This window comes from Taeniopygia guttata, chromosome 2 (genome assembly GCF_048771995.1).
Source record: "Taeniopygia guttata chromosome 2, bTaeGut7.mat, whole genome shotgun sequence".
NCBI classification, from domain to species: domain Eukaryota; kingdom Metazoa; phylum Chordata; class Aves; order Passeriformes; family Estrildidae; genus Taeniopygia; species Taeniopygia guttata.
Window position 1 is genome coordinate 17,463,200 of NC_133026.1, and position 26,799 is coordinate 17,489,998.

At 36.7% G+C, this 26,799-nt stretch overlaps 1 protein-coding gene across 5 annotated transcripts in view; it reads left to right on the forward strand.

Moving 5' to 3' along the window:
* Positions 1–26,799, forward strand: part of PRTFDC1 (phosphoribosyl transferase domain containing 1) — a 42,868-nt gene continuing 16,069 nt past the window's right edge. For 4 of the 5 annotated variants that reach the window (XR_005979328.2, XM_030264494.4, XM_030264495.4 and 1 more), the window contains exons 1-4: positions 1–104; positions 3,706–3,812; positions 5,766–5,949; positions 22,266–22,331. Coding sequence is in view for 4 of the 5 variants with exons in the window: in XM_030264494.4 (XP_030120354.4) it covers positions 60–104; positions 3,706–3,812; positions 5,766–5,949; positions 22,266–22,331 (402 nt within the window). In the remaining variant the exon portion in view is untranslated. Of the gene's footprint in view, positions 105–2,498; positions 2,587–3,705; positions 3,813–5,765; positions 5,950–22,265; positions 22,332–26,799 lie in introns of those variants that run through there. The other variant, XM_030264497.4, reaches the window with a different exon arrangement.

Here is a 26,799-nt window from a genome sequence, read left to right on the forward strand (position 1 = left end):
CCGCCGCGCTCCCCGGCGCGGCCCCGCCCCCGCCGCCCCTCGGGCGGGCGCGCAGGAACATGGCCGGGCAGGGCGGCAGCAGCGCTGGAGGCCGCGGCGTTGTGGTAAATGCGGAGCGCGGCCCGGCTCGGCCCGGCCGCTCGCCCCTCGCCGGCCGCGGTGCCTCCCCGCTCCCCGGCCCGCTTCCCCGATGTCCCCCGGCACTTTGTGCTGAACCTCCGCGCCCTTCCCTTCCCTTCCTTCCCTTCCTCCGGCCCCGGCCGGCGCTCGGGCCGCCACCCCTCGCCCCGCGCCGCTCCCGCCGCGCCCGCGGCCCCGGCCCCGCTGCGGCCGCCGGAGCGGGACGGGCGGGCTGGGCTGAGCAGTGCCTTTGGCTTCCGCCGTGAAAACACGGTCCGAGCGGCCCCGGGGCCGTGGCTGTGCTTGCCCAGGCTCCTTGAGCACCGGGGATGAGGATCCTCGGTCATCCCGAGGTGTCTTTCTCCCACCGGAACTGTGCGAGGCCTCTGGGAGAGGGTTGGGCTGCCCGTGTTCTGCTGGGGTGGGAAATAGCCCGAGCCTTGGCATGCGTTTGAAATGCCTGTAGGGATGGATAAATGGTGCAAAAATTAACGAATATGATCCTTATTCTGAGACACACCTGATTCTCCTGTGAAGCAAATGCCATCACTGCCACCACCTTAGGTATGTTCTTATTTCAATGTGGCATTAGGATTTTAACAGAAAGTTCACGGGTCAGCTGCCCAGATCATGGCACAGGACGCTCTGTGTAGGCAGTGGTCACACTGTCCACTCCAACATCTCCTTCATCCCTCTCCTGAAGGACCTGTCGCCGTGTATTCGAGCTCTGTCTGAAAACACCACACATCAGCCACATCTCTTGACACCTGTATAATAAATTACATTCTTTAAGTGGGTGACTGTGCGTATCATCAAGCAACAGGAGGTTATTGCAAAGTCAGACATGAATGTGCATGACCATCTTCTGCTGCACTGATTTCATTTTTTTGCTCAACTCCCAAAAAACCCAACCAGCAGTAAGTCCAGTGCAGCATCATTTAAGTTACAAAAGCTGGACTTTGCTTCATGCTGCTTGGAGCCGAGGACTGAGCTCAAACCTCACCTGTGCTCACTTTGCCAGACAAGAAAATGAGCAACATTCTTCTAAAGGTGTTGAATGTCTTCAGCTTGTCTCTTAGGCCTCAGGGGAAAGCTTTTCGATATTGCCATGTATTTGTATTCCTCTTTGTATCCATTCACATAGACTCTTTAAAGACTTACTGAAGAATATCTGCTGGACTATTCAAACATGCAAAACCTGAACTTTAAAAGTAGGTCTTTATTTCACTGTAGGAATGTTTTACAGACAAATATGCCAATGTATTTAGAATATATATATTTACTTATCCAGTTGAACACTGTTATTTTTCTGAAACAATGAGAATTTTTTCCTTCATTTTTAAATTCTCAAATAGAATAGTCATAAGAATTTACAATTATTTGAAAATTGTCTTACAGCATAACACTGTGAATATCTTTAGGATAAATGAGATTTTCTTAGACTTGTTGGGAAGTGCCTGTTTAAAAGAAAGAAGAGTATGAAATAGGGTTATTATATCAGACAAATAATTAATTTGAAAGTACATGTGAATTTCATCTTATTTGTCAAATGCCAGCAAGCACTTGTAAACAAGAACTTCAATATTATTGTAGAGTTACGCTATGTTCTGCTATTCTAGAAGGATAAATGGAGTTACACTATGTTCTGCTATTCTAGAAGGATAAATGGGAGAATCAAAATTTCATCCTGATCCTGTTTTATAAAGGACTTATTGTAGCCTAAGTAAAAGTTATTGGGTTGTATGAATTCTAAAGCAATTTCTATCGATTTAATTTGATCTGCATCACACTGAAAACGTGCAATTTGCCAAGAATGCAGAAGTAAGCAACACTGACAGGGGTTGCTAGTGGGTGTTGTAATACTTAATGAAATTGTTTCAGTTTGCATTAAAATGCTTTTGAACAGACCGTTCATTGCTACAAAATGTTTAAAAACTTTCAGCTTCCTCATGCACTGAAAAAGTAGATGGGAAAATAGTCTTTCCAGGCCGACTGCAGAAGTGTTTCTGGGGCAAGATTTTCTCTAATAAAAAGCTTGCCAAGGAGGATATTTATAATCTCCTGTTTCTATGGAAATGAGGAACACAACTAAGTAACTTTTTTTTCTTTTGTGTAGTTTCAAGGCTTGTGTAAGTCAGGGGAAAAGCTTTAATTGATTCCAGTGCTCTCCCAGTCATGCTCTTCATGGACAAATATTCAGTAGCCAATGAGTAATTTTTTTGATGCAGAAAATTTTGGGTAAAGTTAAGAAAATGTGCCAGTCAAGGAGCCTGTAACTGTCAATGAATATGAAAAAAAAAGCCCCCAAGCAACTCAAAATCCATAAGGCAGAACAGTGTTTCAGTACAGCAAGAGGCAGGGCTGTGTCTGAGTTAAAGAAGAGGGGATGTGGAGGACCAGCTCAGCGTCAAATATGTTATCTCAGCCAAAACTGTGAGGAACAATTTATTGCTCTACTATAAAATGGTAAGCAGGGATTAATTTCAGTGATGGTCCTTTAAAGACTGTAGCAAAAATGCCATTAAGATATGCACTGCACAATGGCAAGTTTGCCTCCATTTCTCCTTGTGATCAAGATTCCTGTAGCCAGGCTGTAGAAAATGTGTGACTTGAGGAATATGATTGTAAGGAAAACCTATTAGGTGTTGCTTTTTATCCTGAACCTGTATTGGAGCAAAGCTTTGCAATGATTTCAAGGTACCTTGTGAACCTGTCTTATCTGAAAGTCTTGTCTTTCATAAGGAATAGGGAAAATGTTTGTTTTGGAGTTTGTTTAGTTTTTGTGCTGGTGACTTTGCATTTCATAGCTTTCTGAAGCCTTCAACTGTTGGCTAATTTTTGACCTTCTTAATCTCTACCACCATTGTATGTTGTGAGATCTAATCTCTGTATTCTGATACTTACAAAACCAATGTATATTAAGTCTGTAAAACATTTTTTCTGTAAATATATGGATTTACAGACTACTTTCATAGTGAGGTGAGATGCAAACATTTTGTAACCACTTGTATTTGATGACATCTAAATTAACAACCTCACCTTTGACAAGAAGTACAGTTTTTCACTGATTTGTACAGATATCATCCATGAACCACATAAATTATTCTCTGAATGTGCTGTTTCATCTGTAGAATAGTTACCTATTTATTTATAACTTGAAGTCATTCTAAACTAGAAATGTACAATTTTAATATAGAATTTTTTGTCTTTTATTCCAACATCTGAATCTCCATTGGAAAATCCCTTCTTACTGGCACTATATATTTGCACTTTGAGTTTGAAAGTACTTAGAAACTTATTTTTGCCACTAGTTTAGTCTTAAATATTTCCTTTGTCTGTCTAGTTGTTTGTAATTTCAGGTGACATTTCCCACACTCTGTAGGGAGAAAGCTGTAGCATTTGATTTCTGAGTTATACAGAGAAGCAAAATAATTAATGGGAAAAGCAAAATAGCAAATTGTAACTGGAAGAAGTTATGGCACACAATAAATTCATTCAATAGAGCATACTAGAATGCTGATTTTGTATCAGTTACATAAGGTCAAACACCATGAAGTGTTCTTGACAGTACTATTTGATATTCAGATTTCAGACAATTGGCCTGGATACAGTCTGGATTTGTTCACTTACCCTCAACACTACTATGGTGACCTGGAATATGTGCTCATTCCTCATGGCATTATTGTTGACAGGTATGTGTTGCTTGAATGTTACTAAATAAATTGTTTGGTCAGTAGTATTATTCTTTTTTATAAAGGCGGTCATCCATATACAGTACATGTATGATTTTTCTCATAAAATATTATAAGTTAAAAACTTGGATATTTTTATTTAGAAATTTAAATTAGTACATTTTTGTCTGTCCTGGAGTGCCTACATTTTTAACATACAAAGTGGTCTTTGGAATTCCTGGAAATTTTAGCTGCAATCAATCTGAGGAACAATATAAAAAATAAAAATTAATCAAATAAATGTTTCTTAATGAGAGGTTTTCCCCATTCTCAGACTTGATAAAGATGATAAAATACTATTTTATTAATCTTCAGTAAAGTAAGTGATCCTAATTTTTACAACACTAAAAGGAATTATATATTTCAGCTCAAATAAGATGATGTAATTTTTCTAATCTCTTCTATTTCTCATCTAAAAATATACTAATTATTGCCATATGGAATTTGCTACAGCATTAAAAATAAAATATGTGGAAATGTAGCAACAGCTGTTTCTCATACTTAATATGTTATCATCAGTCTAGAGCTTATTCTTCTCTGCTCCATGCACAGATTTCACTAAAGATCAATCAATGTACTTACGTAGGGGCAAATTGATTTCTGTATTACAGTTGATAGAGAAAGAAAAAAAACAACTAAACCTGAAAAATGTAATAATCAAATATATGGGATAAATTATAGGGTTATTTAATAAATTTTATCCTGTCAACAAGTCCTCTCTCATTGATACTACTAATTTAAGTCAGAGAGCTATCAAATAATATTCCAGTGGAAGTGTTAACAAAATATAATTCGCTGAGCTGTTTTTCCTCAAAACATCAAATGACATTTTAAAGTTTTCTGTTAATACTTCATTACATCTAGAAATGACCCAGTACCCTACTGGGGGTCAAGAAACACTATATTTAAAGTTAATATTATTTACATTTATTACTAAGATTAATATTTATTATTTTTATCTTAAAAATGTATGTAGCATTGCATGGCAGAAATGTGTACCCTTTGTTTCCAATCATCTGCCATATTGTGTTTGCCATGCAGAATTGTCCGAAAGGATGGGTTTGGTTGAGAACCCCACAATTCCAGGCTCACTGAGGCATTCGCTTGATTATTTTCCTGTGTGGGACCTTGAGCAAGTCACTGAAGCTCTTTGCACTCTTCATTTCTGCTGTGCAAAGCAGTGACCTGTACAGAATAGTGATAATATACACTCTTCATAAGCTTTTCACTGATGCTCTATTTCATTCTAGTTTTTATGTATATTTTTATTAAAACTGTAGGGGTAGCATCTTCCAAAGACTATCAGCATGAAAGTTTCAAATATTTTCCCTATCTTCCACTTGTTCTTGTGCAGTAACTAACATAACAAGTTAGGGGTTTGTACAGGTATATTTTATACTGATAATTCCTGTGAGGTAAAATGGAAGGCTAGTTCACATTCTTTTCTCTCGAGTCTCTGACATATTTATGAGCCCAAACCATGCTGAGATGTGTAGGTCCTGTTTGTATAGCTGGGGAATTTATGCATTTAAGGTCAACTAGAATCAAGTGCTTTGCATATTACATCCATCACTTTGTATCTGCTATCTGTGAGCCGGATCCAAACCCTATCAAGCACTGGAATGGGCCATCCTGGGAGGTGGTAGAGTCACCATTCCTGGAGGTGTTCAAGAAAAGACTGCACATGGCAGTTACTGTTATGGTCTAGCTGACATTGTGGTGATGAGTCAAAGGGTGGGCTCAGTGATCTTGAAGGTCTTTTCCAACCTAAATCTCTCTGTGCTTCTGTGAAGTCAGGCTACTTAAGCAATGCCAATCAAGCTTTATACTCATGATAGTGTTTGTAAAGCATACCACGAACTTAGAGCATCTGCATCTAAAGTTATTTTATCTCTAATTTTTTCTTTTGTGCAGGACAGAACGACTGGCAAAAGATATTATGCAAGACATTGGAGACAATGATATTGTGGTTCTCTGTGTCCTCAAAGGTGGCTACAAGTTCTGTGCTGATCTTGTGGAGCACATTAAAAATCTCAGCAGAAATTCAGAAAGGTTCATCTCCATGAAAGTCGATTTTGTTAGACTGAAAAGTTACCACGTAAGTCAACAACTGATTTATGTAGATTCTGGTTGAATGTCATAATAAATTACTGACTTTTGCATGTGAGATCTCCACCTCCAATTATAAGGAAAACTGCATGAAAAATATTTTTGTTTGCAAAACCTGTGAGGCTTTCTTAAAAAACTCATATCCCTTATACTTTGTAGATAGTAAGAATAAGGATATGAAGCAGCCTTGCCCTCTGTTGTTTTATTTAGTCTGTCTTTTACTTCTGGACAGAGAAGTATTCAAATTTCATTCATGTAAAATGACAGCATTTGTTCTCAAAATCCTCAGCAGTTCTGTCAAGTTAATTTCATTTATTGCATTTTTTACCCCCGCATAGTTTGGCATAACTGCAAGGTGGTAAAATCTATGTCTTCTTCTAAATGTTTAATGCTAAGTAAATGAAATGCTTTCATCTTCATAGCATGCAGTTTACATAGTAGCAAAATATACCACCAGATGATGATAGTGTTCTACAAGAATATGAAACAAGCCATTCAATCAAATCCAGTGTTGAAGTAATCATCAAGCCCTCCTGTTATCTTCAGAGGAAATTATGCAATAATAATTAATCTGTGTCACTAAGGATATGATACTGAGATGACCAGCATTTTTCAGAATCTCTAACTACAATGTCTTATTGTAGAAGTTATAAATTTGTATCCTATCCTGCAGTGCATGGTTCACAGTGAGGTAGCATTTCTATAATTAAGCTGTAGAAGTGTCTGAGGAAGCACACTACATAAATAGAGTGATAATAATGTGTCTTGCAGAAATGCAACTTTCTATATCCTGTAGTTCCCACATTAACTCTACAGCCTTTCCACAATTTGTTGGCTTGCATTTTCTTCTGACCCCAGTGACTATAAACTTTTTCTAACTTTCACAGATCTGGTCTGACTTTTTTTTCACTATGAGAAAAAAGGTGAATGAGAACCTTTTATAGCCATTTGGTTAGGATTTGGTCCTAGGACTTCTGTTTCAATAATTAGTTCTATGAAGCACATGTGAAATACTAATATTATACATTTTCTAGGTATTCAGCAGTATTACAGAAATAATTAATAAATTATAATGTTATATAATGTCTCACATAATGGCACATGGAAATTTCACTCAATTTTTTTTTGTGTGATTATAATAGCACTTCTGTAACACTGCTGAGGAAATAGGGGAATTACTTAAATTGGGTTTTATTTTGCATCTGGCATGTAGGTAATGCATGTGTTTTTCCTACAGAGTTATTTCCTATCAAGTATGAAGATATCCTAGCTCTAAAATTTCTTTCCTTGGGGTCAAATCTTATTAGCCATACTAACCCATAACCAATGAGTGGCAGGAGATGTGTACTGCAAAAGTGTGTAAATTTTCACCTCTTTAGCTTAGGAAATAATGTAAAAGCATGTTATATCAAGCTGAAACAGCACTAAGAATTTTATTATGCAAGGGTGCAATTACCAATACTAAGTCCTAGATAATTTTAGCATTTAGTGGCTGTGCATATTTTGGGTCCTATCTTTCTCATGCTATGTCAGAAAGGTAGCACCTTCCCAAGAACTAGTGCCTGCATCTGCATTTTTGAAAATATATTCTTTTTTCTTGTATGTACTTCCAAACTGGTGTCATGTATTGTGAGGCTGAAGCCATCCTTGATTTAGTGCTTGGATCAGTGCTTGATACCTGTCTGGTCTTGAGAAGCTGAATGACACTGCAGTAGAAATTTGAAATTACATTAATGTTGGTAGATGCAGTCCATGAGATATGCATAAACATAATGCTGACTAAAGCACCTTTGCATCTTGAGTTATTGTTGTGTCCTGTGCAATTGCAGGTTTTGGAGAATGTCCCCTTGTCAGCATAGCTGGGCTCAGATCACTTGAGGAACTCACTAGTCTGAGAGACTCTTTATCCTGGCCTTATACGAAACTCCCAAATCTCCATGTTAGTTTATTCTGTAATAACATGTCTTCCTCAGTGTTTTGCACTCTAATCAGAGGCAACAATTATAGCTTTAGAGATAAGACTCTACTTAAAATCTTGGAGCATCACCGGTTTCACTCCTTTGTTTTCTTCTGAGTTTTCTGTTCCACTTTCTAGTAAGACCTATCACTGCCCTCTCTTTTTATACCTTTTTCATTTCACAGACACGGTTCTTCTCACATTATTTATCCTGTTTCCTTTTACTAACTGTTCTCTCTTTCTCTCCTGAAGGGAGTCCTGCTGCTCTCAATATGCTTCCTTCAGACATGTCTCCCTTCCCCCCTCCAGCTGTTTAAATCCAGAAACTAATTTCAGCTCAAACTCATGGGATTTTTGTATTGTCTCATTCCAGCTTCAATATTGAAAGGTTAGTTGATTTTTAGGGGCTGTAATTCAAAGTGGGATTTCTTGGTTTAACAGGCTAGCAAAAATGGGCTGTAATTGGGACCCAAAGTCAAATCTTGGCATCAGTGAAAGTACCCCTTAACTACCAAGTATCAGTGAAAAATGTTGTACTTTGCTGTTTAGCATGCAGACATGATTACAGGAAAAGGAGATTGCAAATATGACCAGTTTTATATGGCTCTTTGTTTTTCAAACCTGTCATGATATTACAGGATTTAGACTTCAGAATTTATACTTAATTAGTATGTTAGGATTTGCTTTCATATTAAGTAGCTGAAAGCTGGGCATGAATCTTCTTTGTAAGATTTCTTCCTGCAAGTGAATTGATTAAAAAAAAAAGCATAGTAAATTTAGTGTCTCTGGATAATGAGTTGCTACTTGTACTGCCATAATCAGTATGGTTTTATCTGATTTGCAAAATATTGTTATATGTGCCTGAATATTTTTACATTTTTGTGAGAAACTTTGTATTTTACAAGGGGCAGGTTAAAAGAAAGCAAGTTGACAGAAAATATGATTTCAGGAGTAAACAGATAGGAAGCATCATGTAAAGTTAAGCATAAAAGGAAGTAGATGGAGAGGAAAATCAAATTAATTTTCCAGATGGAAATCTAAATGAAAAGCAGCAGCTCTGAGTTTTAAGAGGTGGAGAAGAGAAAACACACACTTCTTTGAATGAACTCAAGAGTAGCAAGGCAAGAAGTATAGTGGGTAGAGCAAGAAGCACTACAATAATCCTCATGAGAAATACGATGAATATATAGAAAGATGCATGCCGAGTTTTAGGGGAAAACACTGTATTCTGGAAACACTGACATGAGAACTGATAGAATTTAGCAGCTTTTTAGATATTAGGTTCTAAGATATTGGATTTTAATATTTCAGGAACAGTGGGATTGACGGCAGAGATTTTTGAATTTAAAACTGGATGAATAAAATTTACTATATTTCATTTTTAGCATGCTGATTTTTTTCCTGAGTGATTGTTCCTCCACAGGGAATCAGAGTTCTGAAGTTGAAAATGGGTGAGGGTTTCAGATTGAAAGGAGATTTCAAAATTGTTTTCAGAAGCATGGTATGTTGAAGTTAAAGATGAAAAGTAATGGCGGAAGAAGTTGAATTGGGAATGTCATCAATGTGACCCTAGCAGGAGAGATGGTGGATCCAGAAATTCCATAATACATTCATGATATTGATAACTTCAGGAGATTAAAGAGCTGATTAGGAAGAATCTATTTTACTTTTAGGGAAGTAAAATAGAGACATTAGGAAGATGTTTTATTAGGGCATTTTGAATTAAATGATAGGACTAGACAAGAAAGAATGTTTGAGGATGAACCAAAAGAGAGAATGAACAAAAGAAACCAGAAGGATGTGGATGTCATGAAAAGAAGGGTGGAATAGTATATGTTTTAGTAAAAACATACACTATAAGAAGGGTAGCAGAAGAGTAGACTGTTCATAAACAATAATTAGAGCTTATCTTTGTTAAGTGTGGAAGACACAATTTAGGACAAGCTGAAAAGTAAAGGCTGAATTACAGCTGCAGAGAGAAGAGGATGTTCTGGCTTAACAAGTCTAATCCACAACTAAGAGATGCAGCAGTATCACCTAATCTTGTTCCATGGATTTGCCAAATGTGACCTTTAAGTGAAACCTCAATTTTTAAATGGCATTGAAAAAAATTAGAAGAAGTAGAGGAAGTATGCAGACTTTTTTGAGAAGTTTTCAGCAGCCTCTCAATAGAAGGTAAATGCATATGAATTAAGACTTCTTTAGTCTTTCAATGATGAAAGCTAAGAGAAGGAATCACGTTAAGAGTCATTGTTGAAACTGGTGGTGGGGACTGATGGAAGAGAGAGGAAACACCACACACTTTTATTAGTCAGACCAGTGTGCTTTCTACATGCTTTGCTACCCGTTCTTTAAAATGTTTAGTATTTGCATAAGGTTATCCATTGATATCTATCTAATTCTCTTAATTACTATATTTTATAGAATAGATATTATAGTAAAGCTCACATCTTAGGGAAGGACAAGTGAATCTTGGTGGCAATAACCTTTTTTCACTGAAAACCATGGTGAGGTAAATGAAGAACGAGATTGCTACTTTTCCTGAAGTCTTTTGTGATTTATTTGGTTATATGTGTGGACTAAAGTGGCAGAAGAGCAGCCATTTCTGTTATTTTGAAATGACACTGTTATAACAAACTCTGTTATTTTGAATTACTTTGGGACCCCACCTGGAGCACTTTATCCAGCTCTGGAGTCCTCTGTACAGCAAAGACAAGGATCTTTTGGAGGGGGTCTGGGGGAGGCTACATACATGATCACAGGTTTGGAGCACCTCTCTTAGGAAGGCAGACTGATTCAGTGGGGTTGTTCAGCCTGGAGAAAAGAAGACTTTGGGGAGACCTCAGAGCAGATGGCCAGTGTCTGAAAGGGGCTTACAAGAAAGGTGAAGAGGGACATTTACAAGGCCATGGAATGATAGGACAAGGGGTAATGCCTCTAAGTTGAAAGAGGGTAGGTTTAGACTAGATAGAAGGGAGAAATTTTTTTTATTATGAAGTTGGTGAGGCACTGGAACACATTGCCCAGAGATGTGTTAGATGCTCCAAATATGAATGAACTTCAGAGGAAACTTCCAGAGGATTCTGTAGATTTGGTCAATTCATGCAATTCTTTCAAATGAGTACATTATTTACGGTTTCCAAAACATAACTAATAAAAAAATTATAAAAATGTGACTGCTGAATTGTAATCCACACACAATGGTTGCAGTGAATTCTGTTCACAAACAAATTCATTGATATGATCTGTTTCCTCTTCAGCCTCCAGTTGTTTGAAACATATTTACAACTGTTGGTTATTAGTCTTGGCAAAAACAGGACTATTAGTGCTGCAAGAATCTGAAAACAAGCAACAAAACAAGCACTGTTTAATAGAAATCTGAATGTTTTTGCTATATGAAGCCATCTCAGTCAATAGTTTTGCTAAATCTCTCTGCTGTAGGAGTAAGGAAACAGAGGGATTTTATAATGAGTAATTTGAAAGCTTGGTAAATGGAGTATAATAATTTATTTTTCTGCCATGCAGGTTTCCTTCTCACACATCAAATGAGTGTACTTAATTCCTAAAAGACTCAACAGAATGAAGCATCAGGCTATAATCAGAGTGGTGTAAAATATACAGTTCTACTTTTAATGATAACCTATTCTTATTCAGTATAATTTTACTGTATGTAACTTGGCTTTTTTAAGATCACGATGAACTTTGCATTTAAAAATGATATGTTGAAATCCTGATGCTGCAAAAGCAAGTAACCTCCAAATGCTATTATTAATTTAACAACACAGAAGGAACAACTGTCTTGCTTGCATTTAGTGATACATGTCTATACCCAGACCCTGCACCAGTGCTACAATGATTGTTTATCTTCATTGCTGTGTCACACAGGAGAACACAACTATGATCTCTTGAAAAAAATATACATGCTGAGATGAAAGAGAATTCACATTAGTTTTTGTACTTACAAATTTTCTTTTGGGCAGGTTGTGAGTTCCCTTTATTTTGCTTCATGTACACAGTTTAGCTGATGATTGCATCATCACATTGATGCTGAGTAGTCAGGGAAGAATTACAAATTGAAGCCTACCTGATGGAATTAATTCCTGTTAGCTTTAAAGCCAAATTCTACCATAATTTCACAGGACTCTTAATTATCTGTGCATTATACATTTGACCTGCAAATAAATAACTTCAGTCTAGGCAAAAGTGTAATTTAATTTGAAAATTAGTGATTTGTGGTTTATTTAATTTGGAGAGAGGTTGTGTGTGTGCTAGACATTCAAAAACTAAAATATACTCTTAACCTTTTTCAGATGTATGTCTTGCAGTCACCACTGCAGAAAGTGAACAACTGTATAGAGAATTTTGCAGCATGATATAGTTTAAAATGCTAATGGCAGCAGAAGCATGACCTAATTTAGTCCATAGAAGCTACCAGTGTCAAGGTTGTTGCTGTTCTGAGAAATATATTCTGTTGATTGTAGATGGTATCGTCAGACAGATGTCTTATGGGCAAGCTAATGATGAGAGGTTTGGGAAATCTGCTCCTTGAATTGCAAAAGGGATTTCATCTCTCTGCTCTTTTTTGTCTATGAATGGATAAAATAGTGTTTACATCCCAAAGCAGTAGTATCTTTTTGAGTGAAAGTTCCATGAGATGCTCAGACCTGCTAAAACAAGTAAGTAAAAGGTCTTTTAGTGCTCCAAGCCAAAGACAGTCCCAAATCTTAAGCAGGCATTGGTGCTCTCCCTTGTATCTCTTATGCTTCAGTTATCTTCTGAAATTTAGTAAGACCTGAGATGGTTAAGAAGATGATGAACAGTGGAAACAGATCATATTTTTTGTGAATTGAGTGTTTGGAGATACTACAATTCACAGTTCTCCAAACTCTGTCCAAATGTTCCTTTTCAAGTGTTAAGACTTAAGTATAGAATATTCTTCATGAAAGAAACAAAAAAACCCACATCAACATACAGCAGTGTCTGACTGCAAAATATCACCTGCAGAGACACAAACTTTTCAGAGAAATAGCCAAAAATGTGTTAGTAGTGAAAGTTATCCCAAAGGCTTATTCTTGCAGCTAGCTGATGAAATTTTAAAAGAAATTCACAAAAATGTAATGAGAAGAATGACAGTCTCTTTCATTAAATTGTGGGTGGTGTTATGAGAGTAGCAGCACAATTGAGGCACTTTGAGAGTAAACTCTCCTGCCAGGTTAATCTGTACAGCAGATACAGTAGCTTGGTGTACAAACTCAGGCACTGGAGTCTCTTTTCTGATTGCACCTGCACTGGCTAGAACAGTGACTGTCTCCATTCCTCAGGGGTTGCATTGCCCTCCAGGCAGTCACACTGGCCAGCTCAGCTGCTTCTGAGCACTCCCTAACTTGTTTCAGCCCAGGTAACACCGCTTACAAGAGAATTTCTATTTGGACCACTTGAGCTTGCTGGATTTGTTTTTAGCAGCCCAGATGCACATATGCATCTCAGTAGCCCCTGCCAGAGGGAGATTTACAAGCAGCTGGGGACAGCTTGTGGGCAGTAAATTCATTAGTCAGCACAGTTCTTGCTGGAAAGAAAGAGTCTGCCCACAGTCAAGGGACCCTCACTGCCATGTGTGCAAGCCTCAGACTCACCCACTGATTTACCTGAGAGATGCTCTTCAAAGGTATGAGAGTGTGGATGTTTCAACTCTAGTTATATTTGTGTACCAGCCTAGTTTTCATAGTGTTCTCAGATAAACTGAAGAAGGCCATGCTATGTAGAAAAAAATGTGAACTCAAAAGTCAGGGTCTTGAAACTTCTTAGGTCTGGAGGCAAATGTGCTCCTTTCACCTACATGGCATCTACAGCTTCTATTTAATGTGATGGTAGAATTGTGAGATATGAGGGCTTTAATTCATTTCTTTCTCAAAGGAAGTGTTTTATTTAAAATAAACCATACAGTTTTATTTTGTGCTTAGGGGCTTGGCTCCTTCTAATGTAAGTAGGTGTTAATTTGTGGGCATAGTTCAGGAAAGGTTATAAGTCTATCAGTCAGTTTATCCAGTTTATCTCTAATGTAAAACTTACTTATAGAAGATGATCTTTGTAACTCTATGCATCAGATAATACACCTACACATCACTTGAATATGTTAGCACCATCTGAAATCTCAGTGATTTTTTTAAAGTATGAGTAAGTGTGTCAGTGACTCACGTATGAAAGATTTGGGGGAACCAAACAACTCAGCCGAGGGAGAACTGAGTAGGAAGTGGCCTGATTGCCATGGGGACAGAACTAGAGCAGATGTGGCACTGAAGGCAGAGTGATACTGAGCTGTCCTACAACTTTTCAGAAATATTAAAGTATTGTTTTAAAGTGTTTATGGAGCATATTAAAGCAAGTAACTACGTGCTTTTTAAGATACTTTTCATTTTTATCTATAGTTTCCAGCTTAGGTATTACCTTCCTTTATACTGATATATGATTTTTAGCTATGGAATTATTTTTTAAATTTAAAAAAAGTTTGTTTTCCTATATTGTGGGTCGGTACTGTGCTCTTTTGGATTTCAGATCTAATACAAACTCCAAATAGAGGTATTTTCTAATGTTTTTTGAGAAATTTGTGTCCCCAAGGGTCACATTTTTCTTACAAGCTGTAATATTTTCTTTTGAAAAATGTCTTCTAATTTGAAATAAATGTCTTGGGCTACAGTATATTGCGTAGGGTACAACTACTATGTATAAATGGAGTTTAAGTTCCTTTTTCTTAAGGTTTTTTTCTATGAGTGGGTTTTTTTGTGAGCTTAAATTTTTAGTATTTTTAAGCAACCCAGGTTCCTGAAATCTTAACATATAAGACTGTAGATGTTTTTGAAACTGGCCACTTTTAGAACAGATTCAAAGCACCAAGGGACTTTATTAGAAGCATCCAACTGTTCATCTTTTCAAATAATTAGATTCCCCTGGATACAGTATTTGTTGTATAGCAGTGGTTTCTAAAATATTGAAGTTTAGTTTAGTTCATATTCTGCCAAAAATATACCAAGCTACTATTAAGTTATGGCATTTGCAACAATACTATATGTCATCCTGCTTCATGGATTTTATAGTGACAGGAAGATAGGATCTTACATGTAAGATAGGTCCAGAACTTTATGGTCATTAATCCTGTTATAAAAATAAGATCTGATGAGTTTGAAAGTACTGTGACGTGTTTATGCATTGGAAAAATATCACGTTACTTGTATGCTAGTAGTACCATTTAATATGTGAGTTTTTTGTATTAAGATCTGAAATGGGGCAAAATAAATTAAAAGAAGCCAGAGGGTTCTAATTTTTCTCAAGGAATTTGATGACTCCCTTTTACTGGCATCTTAAATGCTGTTTCTTAAAAAAGATCATAACATGTGTAGTGTTTGTGCAGTGTCACACCCCAGTTGGTCAGTGAGGCGTAGACCAAAGGGTTACTCTAAAGAAATATGGCAATAACAGGAACTCCTCTGTAATTGCACTGCTGATCTGTGTGACAGATATAAAATTCTTTTCCCTCTTCATTTGATAGACAGAAGTTAAAATATTTAAAGATGGGATACTATAAAACAACTGTGCAAGAAAATTCACAAAGAATATGGGTGCTGTTAAGAGTTTCCAAGTTGTCATTAGCCCAGGGAGTAAACGCAGTAGTATGGAAAGGAGTCTACTGATTTCTGAGAATCAATGATAAACTAAGCTCCAGATTGCTGGAAGGGACTAAGCATTTGAAGTTTTTATTAGAGTCATCTTCTGTGAATTTGCTTACACCTATTTATCTGTTTTCTCAGCCTGTGGCTATTTGACAAAGTTCAAGATTCTTCTTCTATCTCTGTTTTATCACCAGATTCTAGGAACTAATTATAGTCAGGGTCAGAAGGTTAGCACTTTCTGGTTATTTTAGAGAAAGCTGTTTTCTCTTGTGCTTCCAGAATCCCCAGGTGGATAGGATTTTTAGTACAGAGCTACAAACTCATTATATGTTTCTTCACAATGTTCATTTACTTTTGATCATTAATTCACAATGCAATTTTAAAAATGGGGTAAGATCATACATGTGGATTTAGTAGTGTCTGAGCTGGCAGGCTAAGATCCTCTGCTGAGGCTGAGAAACATGACATCTAGTTCCGCTGCTGTAATGTTCATGCATTTAATGCTAAACAATAATTGGGCAAAAGACAGATACTCCAGTTATTGTGGACTTGAATCCAAATGGACATTTTCCTACCCAAGGCCAGTATAGTTGGCCATAGCATGATTGATGACCTTAATGACTTTTGCATTACCATAGCAGGAAGAGAATTTTCCTTATGCTCTTTGGCTTATGGAGCTGAGGAGGAAAAGCATCCCAAGTCTGCTATTCCAAGTGTGTAGGCTGGTATTACATTATTGTCACCAAAAGTAGACACTCTTAGCAATGCTTTCTGGCAGCCTAAATGGAGTTCCTGTGTAGGACTGTGGTAGTTCAGGAGGGTATGCTTCCTAAATTTTTCTTTCACCTGTAAATTTTAAAATTTATTTGCTCCCATCTCTGGAGAAAAATTATGTGATCTGAACCTTACCTTATATGACTGAAGAGCCCTGTGAAATTGCTAATACCTTTTCTCTTCCTGGAACATACACAGATTTAATGTCTATGTTTTAAATATTATCTTAGAGAATAAAAATAAGCTAGAGTACAAGACTATTGTATGTGAAAACTAACCTGAGTTTTTGAGGATTTGTTGTGTTTCTGATATACATACAAGTCAAAATCTTTGTTATCATATGTTCTTGATTTCAGTTCTTGCTGATCTTTCTAAGTGTTCAAGTGCTGTTTCTGCCATATGGTAGTATGTAGTGTTGCAATCTTACTGCCTCATTCTTAAATAAAAGAACCCATTTAACCAATGCTAAGCAAGTATATAAAATTTAATTGCTAAATCAGAAATTAAAAGTGAAATAATTTCTTGTCTATAATCTTTATTAGCCAAGTTAACCAGTCTGAGTTATTCAATTTATGACAGTTCAGCCCTTTTTTAAGATAGCTTGCCTTCCTTGGATTTAATACAGAGAAGGCATGAATGAGCCTTGGAACACAAAAAATTTGCTGAGTGTCTGAACAGATGATTACAAGCAATTCCATTTATTATGTTTAATAACTTACTGTTTCCCAGAGTGTTGTTTAAGCTGAATGACGTGCCTTACTTTTACTGTAGGGAAGAAATATAGCCAGGTGTTACCACAGGTCAGCTGATAAAGAGTACCTTGCTGTCAGTAAGTTCATTGTTTGCCTTTCCCTGTCCGAAGCCAACTTCCTCATTGCAAAACTCTGGCCTTCCCTGGAACTGGATAAACTAGCTTGAATTTGAAGCAGTTCCAAACCTGAGTGGTGGAACTTTAGTTAAGGAATAACAACAAGGAAGAAATAGAAGAAAAAAAAAAGTAAATCTTTACATGAGTTACATTGTAGATCTACCCCTACAGAAGTAAAATATGTCTTACACTGTGATAGCTAGAACTCTGCTAGATGTACATCTGCAGCAGTTTCAAATTTGCTGTCATCTGTTATCCTGGCACAGCAGTAAGGCCAGGCTCAGTGCAGCACAGTCAGTGTGTGGCCAGCTCAGGAAGGCAGCTTTAAGGCTTGCAGAGCTGCTCAAAGCTGTCAGTGCTTCAGTGCATATGTACCTGTGCGTCCCTGCAGGAAAGGGGGTGTTCTGGCAGTGGGTGTGTGCCAGTTTACTGGATTCCATTCCCACTTGGCTCAGCATTGTTGGCTTGTTTGCAAGGTATTCAAGGCACCTCTTAAAAATGTATCAGCGACCTGGCATTTGACTATTTTGAATGTGGGTGTACCCCAGAGGTTGCAGTCTGGCCTTTGGTATACATTTGATTCTGGGTAAGGGAAGGCAAACTTTCCAGTCTTTACTGGGAAGTGGTCCACATCACTGATTCAAGTGGATGTTGTTTCTAAGTACAGCATTTTATATACTACCACTCAACTGCTGCTGATTCACTGAGGATATTTCATAGCCTGCACTTTGTATATCAGTTTGACTTTACCTATTAGCCAGAATAGGTTAACAGATCCTGTAGATGCTATATTGACACTTCCCCAGCAACTTCTTCATATTTTGAAGTATTTCTCAGGAGGCAGGTTGCAAAGCAATTTAGTTGCATACTAGGATCCAAGTGACAACTGAATGGTCTGTCATTGACTTCTTTTTGGTCAAAACCTTCCTGGAAAACCCAGTTGTAGGAGGTGGAATGGTGGTGTCAAGTGAAAGAGCTGTCCGAATGGGAATTCCCAAGTTGGAGGATCTGCTGTATCACCCAAGGGGACAAAACCAACATAGAACAGGCCTGATGGTCACATTCTTCTTTGTTTTGAGTTGCCTTGATGAATTTTGGGAGAAAAAGATAACCACATTTTTTAAGAAATTCCATATGAACTCTGCAGACTGTAATAATTAGATGTGTGATAACGACCTTGAGTCTATATTTCATAATTTAGTTATGCATTTACTGCTCTCTTCTGTTAAAGCTGTTTCTTTTGTCATGATTAAAGAAGCTTTGTTTCACTGAGCCCAGTATTAATGTATTCCAGATTCTGCTTCTTCAGAAGAGTAACAGATGTTCACAGTTTGGTGCAATTTTCAGATGAGCAATGGTGTTTATAATGAATTTCCCTGAGACCACCCAACTCATTTCACTTGTAACTTGAACTATGTCCAAGTGTTGATCTCAAGAGATGTAAAAGAGATGTAATAATTCTGTGCCCCACCCAGTTCAAAACACATGACTTAGTATAGATGGAATTTAAATATGTATACTTCCAATCTACATAGAAAGTTAAAATTTTATCTTGTATGCCATGAAAAATGGTGGTGGAAATAAAATTCTTGCTTTAATTAATCAAGTATTCCTAGAATTAACTAAAATTATGAAACAAAGATGAACAAGTGAAAAACCACAACCCAGTAATTAAAACCAAAGAAATTGAGATTTATTCTGGAAAATGCAGATTTATTAAGCAGCGGAAAAAAAAAAAAAAAGAAATATAGCTTGGGATGAGGTGTGGGGATGTGACACAATGCATCATGTCTTGTCAGAAACAGCTGCAATAAATTTTGTGCTACATTACCCAAAATATAGTGTGATTTAGAGCTGTCTCTATCCAAGCCAATATATTTAGTGTCAAATCTTTAAAAAAAAAAAAGGGTTGATGGGGTTTAGGGATATTAGAAAACAAGTATTGAGGAACTTTGGGCGACAGAAAATGAAACTTCATATTTCTGCATTTTAAAGAAATCTCGGAGACTCAATTATATCAGTTGGAACAACTCACAAAGGAAGAAAGAAGCTCTGAATGATGTGAGACCATGAAAATTAGACAAACAGTTCTGAATTGACATTAATTGGTTACATACTAGGTGTATGTACATACTGAATGAAGAAGATTTATTTCTTTCCTGACATTCGTTGTACTTTATACTTAACATTTAGTGCAGTGTTATTTTGAGATTATAAACTGAGAATTCAGAAAAAAAAAAAATCACTGAGAGGTTCCCATGGCAACCATAGTGTGCAAATTATCTATGTGAACATTATAATCAGGGTAATGTCACATCATAGTATTGAGCCTTGCTGTTTGGCAGGTATGTATTTTACAACATGAGTTAAGTGATAAATGTAGATAGTTATAAATGGCATTAAAATCAATTATCTGAGTTTTGGTGGGTTTTTTTTTTTTTTTTAGCCAGAGAATTGCTCTCCAGTGTAATGCAAGGAATTTCTTTAATTTTTTTCTGAAAATACCTTGTCTGGAGGGTTCTGAGCTGCATATAAAAAACCATATAGAAAATTATATGGTTTTTAGGCACTATGAATACTCAGCCTTGTCCTTTGCCAGCACTCATTCTCCACTCAGAACAGCAGGATTTTCATAAATGTGTGCAGTTGTGTCCCAACAGCCGATGTGTGAATGCAGAGATTGACGGGATGCTGTGATCCCCCTGCTCTCAATGGCTTTTGTGTTTGCTTAGCTGCTTGCCAGCAATGAAGATGCTATTTCAGCATCTTCCTTTCAGCTGAAGCCAGAAATACCAAATGCAAAGGAAACAGTGCTGCTGTGAATACTGTAGAAAGAAAGGTTTTTGGGTTTTTTTGTGAAAAATAAATAAATTCATTAATCATTGCACCTCACTGTTATCTTTTTTCTCTTTCTCTTTCTCGACTAGCAGCTTAAGGGCAAACTGCCTCTTCAGTAATTCTTCTGTGCTGGTTGCTAATGAAATTCTACACTTTCTCATTTGGAAATGAAAAAATATTTTGCCAGTGCCTTGGTTACACATGCTGTGGTAGATATTAGAAACAATCTGCTTTTTATAGTCTTTTAATAGTCTTGATTTGAATACATGCCTGACTTTTGAAGAGTGACCTGTCTTGCTTTACAACAAAAGACTTATGCTTTTAAGCCTGAACTTAAAATCTTCTCAATCTCCATTTTTTTACTTAGTTTTAAAATAATATTCTTAGGAAATCAGTTACTTGCTTTGTTGTTGTTTGGACTTTTTTTTTCCCTGTTTTTCTTTACAAAAATAAAAGAAATATTGAAACTTATATTAGAAAATATATGGGATGTAACCTTCGTTGCTGCTCTAGCTCTGTTTCCCAGGAAACGGATCAGAGCAGCATGAAATTTATCTAAAGCTCCCAGATCCGGTGCAGAAAAAGTGAAGGCAGGTCTAAAAACTGTCTTTTAAAGCAGTGACTGCTCAGGACCTCTTACAAAGCTGTGGTGTGAGAGTTTTGTGGAGAGTAGAGTCTTGAGTGAAAGCCAGGGAGCCTTTTGGTGGGTCTGCAGAATGCAAACTTGGAGAAATTCTCTTCTAGGCAATTCAAAAACCTTTGCTTACAATTATTCAGGAAGGCTGTAGTAATTTATACAGTCCATTCCCATGAGGACCACAAATAGTTCTTGGGGTTACCAGATTGCTTGTGGCTAAATATCTGCAAAGGTGCTTGGAAGTCCCCAGACTTCTGCCACCTGGGCTGTGAGCATGGACGGGTGTGGTTCCATCTGCACAGGGGGCAGCTCTGACCCTCTGAGTGATGCCTCTGCTTGTCCTGCTTTGGGAAGGGAAGAAGAACAGCTATAAATCCCTTAGTCCAGTAGATCTTTACCCACATTTTAAGTCCCCATGTGCCACTATTTACCTGTGGAAAAAGATTTGGCTTCAGACCACTGGATTTAGTAATAAAAGCAGAGAATTCAAGTATTGTATATTTGTCAGTTGTTTGTAATGATGAAGCTTCCTGGTGTCACCAGTAAACCACAGTGTCACATTGTGGTACTGGAGCTATTATTAAAATTGGACTAATGCTATCTTCCTATGGGTAGGAATATTAGATTAGCACATGCATCAATTTGTCAAAAAACCCACATTAACTATGGTTCTGTTCTTGCTTTTTCTGAAAAGTTCATATAGCCTGGCCATGACTGTGTATTTTTTAATTTGCTACCTTCTTTAAGGCCTCTTTTGTCTTGCCTTAAAAGAAGGGCTTCCATGTGTCTCCTTTATGTGATCTTAACTTCGTGTTCTACTCATAATAAATTGGAGCTAGTGCTGGTTGAGAATTTTCCATCAAAAGGAATTTCAACTAGAAATGTCTGTAAAACAAATTCAGCAAAAAAGGAATTCTTCAAAAAATAACTTTTTTAACAGGAAAATCAAAAGATACTATTCTGTTGCATTTGGTTCAACCTCATTGGCCATGTTTAAGTAATTGACCTCAAGGATTTTATCTTTGAGTCAATTGAATAAACAAAGCTCTGGAAACTGTATAGCATACTGAAAATATTTTTGGTAGTAAGTGATAAATTTTGCAAAACTTTTTTCCCCTGGAGAAGATTAATTCCTCCAAAAAGAGCTGACATGTAAGCACATTTAGCCTGTGCTTCCAAAAACTGTTCCAGACCAAGAATGTGCTTACAGGTATTTGGTCAAGTGTTGAGATGCTCCTGTCCTCCCATTTTGAAAGGGATAAATATGTTACTCAACCCTTGTCATACTAAGAAATAGCAAGCAAGGGAACACTATTTTAAAAAGAAAGATGCAACTTTTTCTAGTCCAGTAAACCCTAGAGTTTGATGTTGGCTGAAAACAAGCAGGAGATGCAGGAAGCCACAGGAAGAAGTGAGAGTACGGTTTTCTTGTACACCAATACTAACAAGCATTAGGAAATATTCATAACTAAGACTAGTAATCAAGATTTAAAAAAAAAAGATAACATTTATATTTTTATTTTGTACTGTTATAACCAATTTCAAAGTTTTATCTTTCTTCTTTCAGAATGATCAGTCTATGCAAGATATGCAGATAATTGGAGGAGATGATCTGTCAAAGCTGACTGGCAAGGTTTGTTCATTCTATATTTAAGAAAGAAAATAAATTCACTAAAAATACTTGAGACGAGCTATATAATTTTTGTCAGATACTAATACTGGAATCAAAGTTATTTATTCTAATATATTAAATTTCTGTGATGCCACTGCTTTCAGATTGCAGATGCCCAAAAAGGTCAGAATGTAGCCTCTCCATCCTTTGTAGACTTTCCCAGTAGTTATACATGTACCATCAGTGTGATTGTGGGCAAAATTTGTGCTGTAATGTTTCCCCTTAGCTTGTTTATGTCATGGAGCCTTGGTTTTTTGGGGTTTTTTTGCCCTCAATGGGTGCATACAAGCAAACTGCACAGTGCATATCTGTTGAATTCAGCATATGAGTTTAATACCATTTTGCCTACTGCACAAAATTCAGTTGTGGAGCCTTTCACTCAGAGAATCAAATGGGATTTTTTATTTCAGCATCAGGCTGGCTATATGACTGAATCTGCACTAAGCTTGAGTCTTGTGATAAGGAGAGAGAGTGGTTTGAGGCAGTGAAAAGACCATTTTCATCCAACCATGGTAATACAAAGCAGTACTTTGAAGAGGAAGGAAAGCTGATTTCATTAGGCAAATGGTCTGTGTGCCAAATGGTCAAAAAATGGATTCTTTACTTATGCATTAAGGCAACATAATACTTATCTTGTTATTGTACTGTATTTGCAGTCACTCTTTTATTAGGTGGTTCTAGATAATATCAGTTTCTTCAAAGCACTCAAATGGAGCACTAGCAAACATTTTTTTTTGTTGTGCTAGCAAACTCAGTTTTGTTGTACTATAGCACACAGGAAAAAGAAGAGGAAAACAACTTTAAATATTTAATTAATATTAAATAGGGTTTGATGCAACTATAACTGAAATTTTAAAAATGCTGTTATATTCAGAATATTTTAATGATATGTATGTACTCAATTTGCACTTTTAAATACTCCTGCTTGGTGTTGTTTCCAAATTACCACTAAAGCGTTAATCATATTCTGGGGAAATATTAATTAATTTGCTCCTTTCTAATATTCAAACACTGGAGTTACCTGTTTTTCTATGATGATTTTGCATATGTTTCTCTACCTCACAGACAGAACTGGCAGTGCATCTTACTTAACATTTCTCTTTCTGAACATAGCTCAAGCCCTTTCTAAACTTCCAGACCCAGATCTCCTTCCCCATCTTCCAATCCCAAATTTCCTTGATTAATGTTTGCAGATATTAGTATTATTTCCAGACATGATATTTCCAGTATCATTTGAATTTACTGAGCAAAACATTTTTTGCAAGACTTCTGTATATTTATCTGTGGCCACATGTGTATGAGAGAGAAGGAAGATTTCACCCTATGAAGTCCTGCTCTTACCAAAAATTAAGTAAATTGTTTTCTTACAATGGAAATCCTGGTAATATTTTTCTCAGTGGCATGGCTCTCCTGTTCCCAGGTATGGACTAGGACACAAAATTTGGCTGTTGGGAGGCTGAGAGATAGTTGGGGAGAAGACTGAGCAGCAGCATTGTTTAAGATAGCTGGGCAAGGCGGCCGGATCTTGGGTGGGTGGGGATAAGTTGCTGCTCAGGAGGGGAGCCCAGTGCTGGAAGATGGGACTGCCAGGGGAGCAAAGCTCCAAGGGCCTGTTTGGTGTTTGTCTGTATGTGGGGCTGTCTGTGACACAGCTGATGTGTCAGGAAATAGGAATAATGAAATAGCATTTTCTCTAGAACACGTGAGAACAGGGTTCCCTTAAGACTTACTTTACTGTTTGAAAAGCTGGAATGCAAAGCTCAGGCTCAAATGCTCATACTTGCATGTCTAAAGTTGGATATGTGAAGGAGTGGCCTTATGTCCACAGATGCCAACTCCTCCATCTGTTGTTGACTTCAGCAGCTAGTGCAAATACTCAGCACATTTTACTAATCAGCCATTTGTGGGCTGATTCAGAGCCTCCTACAGGCCATGTAAAACTTTTCCTTGAAGTGTTTTTAGTACCTCTCTTTAGCTGCTGGCTTTTAAAACTGCTGGTTCAGTAGTTATCCAGTGTCACTGAGTGAATTAGTTGAAGACTTACTCAGAGAATTCAACTTCTTTGCTATCAAGCAAGCTGTGTTCTTCCTCTGCCTGCTTGGAGTATTTAATAAGAAAGGTGTAATTATATTGAAAAATTAATATACCAAGTTAAAATCCCATTAACTTACTGATCATGGAAGGTGTTTTCAAAAGCACAAGTGTGGGCTTGGAACATAAGTTCCATTAAATTTCTGTAAAGTTGAAAAGTATCAGTAAATGTAAACAGTTTTGAAACTTACAGAGAAAAGATTCTGAGATTTTGATATTGAACTGCCTTTCATTAAGTAATAATGCATGGAACCTCAGCTAGCCTATAATCTTAGTGAAGAACTAAGGCATGTTTGCTGCCTATTGGAAAAACAGATTACTGAGTGAACATGCTGGTATATAATAAAGTTGAGGGGTTTTTTTCTGAGAAAGCTTAAAGAAAGCAAAAAATTTTAAAAGCTAATTAGAAAGAGGCTGTTAAGGAATAACTCTTAGCTCTGTTAATAGCTTTTCAAAATAATATCTCCTCTGTACTTCTCTACAATATACTTTTGTTTACAAAATTATTATAAGCCTGGCAGAAATGTATAATGACCCAAACCACAAAAAAGAAAAATATTATGAGAGTTGGAATACAGACCCAAACTGCCCAAATTGTTGCCTGAAGAAAATCATCCCCCGTTTGAAATTATTCTTCTGTGAAGAAGGTCACTGAGGCAAGAATGAAGTTTTCCATGGCACAAATCATTAATTAAGATACTTGAAGAATGAATCCTGATATATCTTTAAACTCTAATGCTTTGTCCAGAAAAAATATAATTTAAAAATCTCTCCTTTAATCATGTAAGTAGTGAACATAAAGTTTCTCAGTATCTGATTTCATAGTAAAATAGTTAGTTTTAAATTACTTTAAAGCTGAAATTCTCACTTGGGTAAAATGTATCATTAGTGTTTGTAAAGGGGAAACCATTTTGAAAATGGGAGATACTAAATTACTGTTCAGAAATCTGTTTCATAACAAGATGGCAATGGAAATGTATGGAGATTAGGTGAAAGAACAAATAATACAACCCTGCTTAGTATCAATACTGTAACCATACTGTATAATACCATAAAAATTCCTAACATATTTTCAAGTATTTTTGACATTTGAGCAAAGTAAATTTTAAAGCATCTAGAAACTTCAGTAGGTTCAGCTGTACCAGAGCTGTGAGTAGCACTGCCATTTATTTCTTATATTTGTATGCACATATATTTTGTCTGAAAAGCTTAGGAGCTGGTTTTGTAGTCAAAAATCTCCAATGACAGGAATCATTCTGTATATTACTCCATATATAAAATATGTCCTGTAACCTTTCAAAAAGCTCCTATACCACTTTGACTTCTCTCCTTGCAAATGAGACATGTTAGATAAAATCACAGATTTAAAGTTTATATATTTTTGCAATTAAATACTTATTACAGTTGTATAATATATTTGATGTCAAACTTAGATCCGTATATACTGAAATTGTCCCTATTTCTGCATAGCATAGCAAAGAACAAAAAGAATCATTATTAGTTTTTAAGTTAATAATAACTTCAAATTGAGACAGAGTAGTTGTATAGTTAGTACTATACAATTATAGAGCCAGTGAATTTCAGAAATTCTGTCCATGCTTATGTTCTGTATGAATTCCCCTTGTTCATGTTAAGTACATGTTGTTGACAGCCAGTGGTTTTGTCATTTTCAGTGACTTGTAGAAGGTCATAAATAGCCATCAAGAAAAAAGGAAAGTGAGTATTTGTGTTTTGTCTGCACTTTGTTGTGTTAGTTTGAGCACTCCATCCTCACTCTGATGGTCTCATACAAAAAAGAAGTTTCACTCAGAAGAAGATATCCTCCATGTAGCTCTTCTCAATTCCTTCTGGTTTTGGGATTTGGGCTATAAAATTTCCAAACTACCTTTATGTGGTTTGTCTAAATCAATTTAACCACTATCTGCCATTTTCTTGCTCAGCTTGTCATTTGGGAAGATGTTCCAGGAACATAAAGCATCCTCCCTTTCTTCTCTTATGCTTCTCATTTCATTCCTATTTGATTGAAACGTTTTCTATGCATCTCATAGGCTCCAGCAACAGTTCTGAGAGCTGTTTCTCTGTCATTCTCTTAAATATGTTAGCATGGCAGTATTTAATAAACCATACATGTGGACGCTGTCTAACACAATGTTTTATTCTCTAGATCAATATACATATTATCCTCACAAATTCAAGTTTGTTTCTCAGAATTCTATTGGTTCTATACTTATTATTCTCTCCATTAGTATTCAGTGTCTTGACTAATGTTGTGATTTCTTCCCCTATATGCATTCCTTTCTAGAGTAACGCCCATAAATTTGCAGAAACAATAATGCCA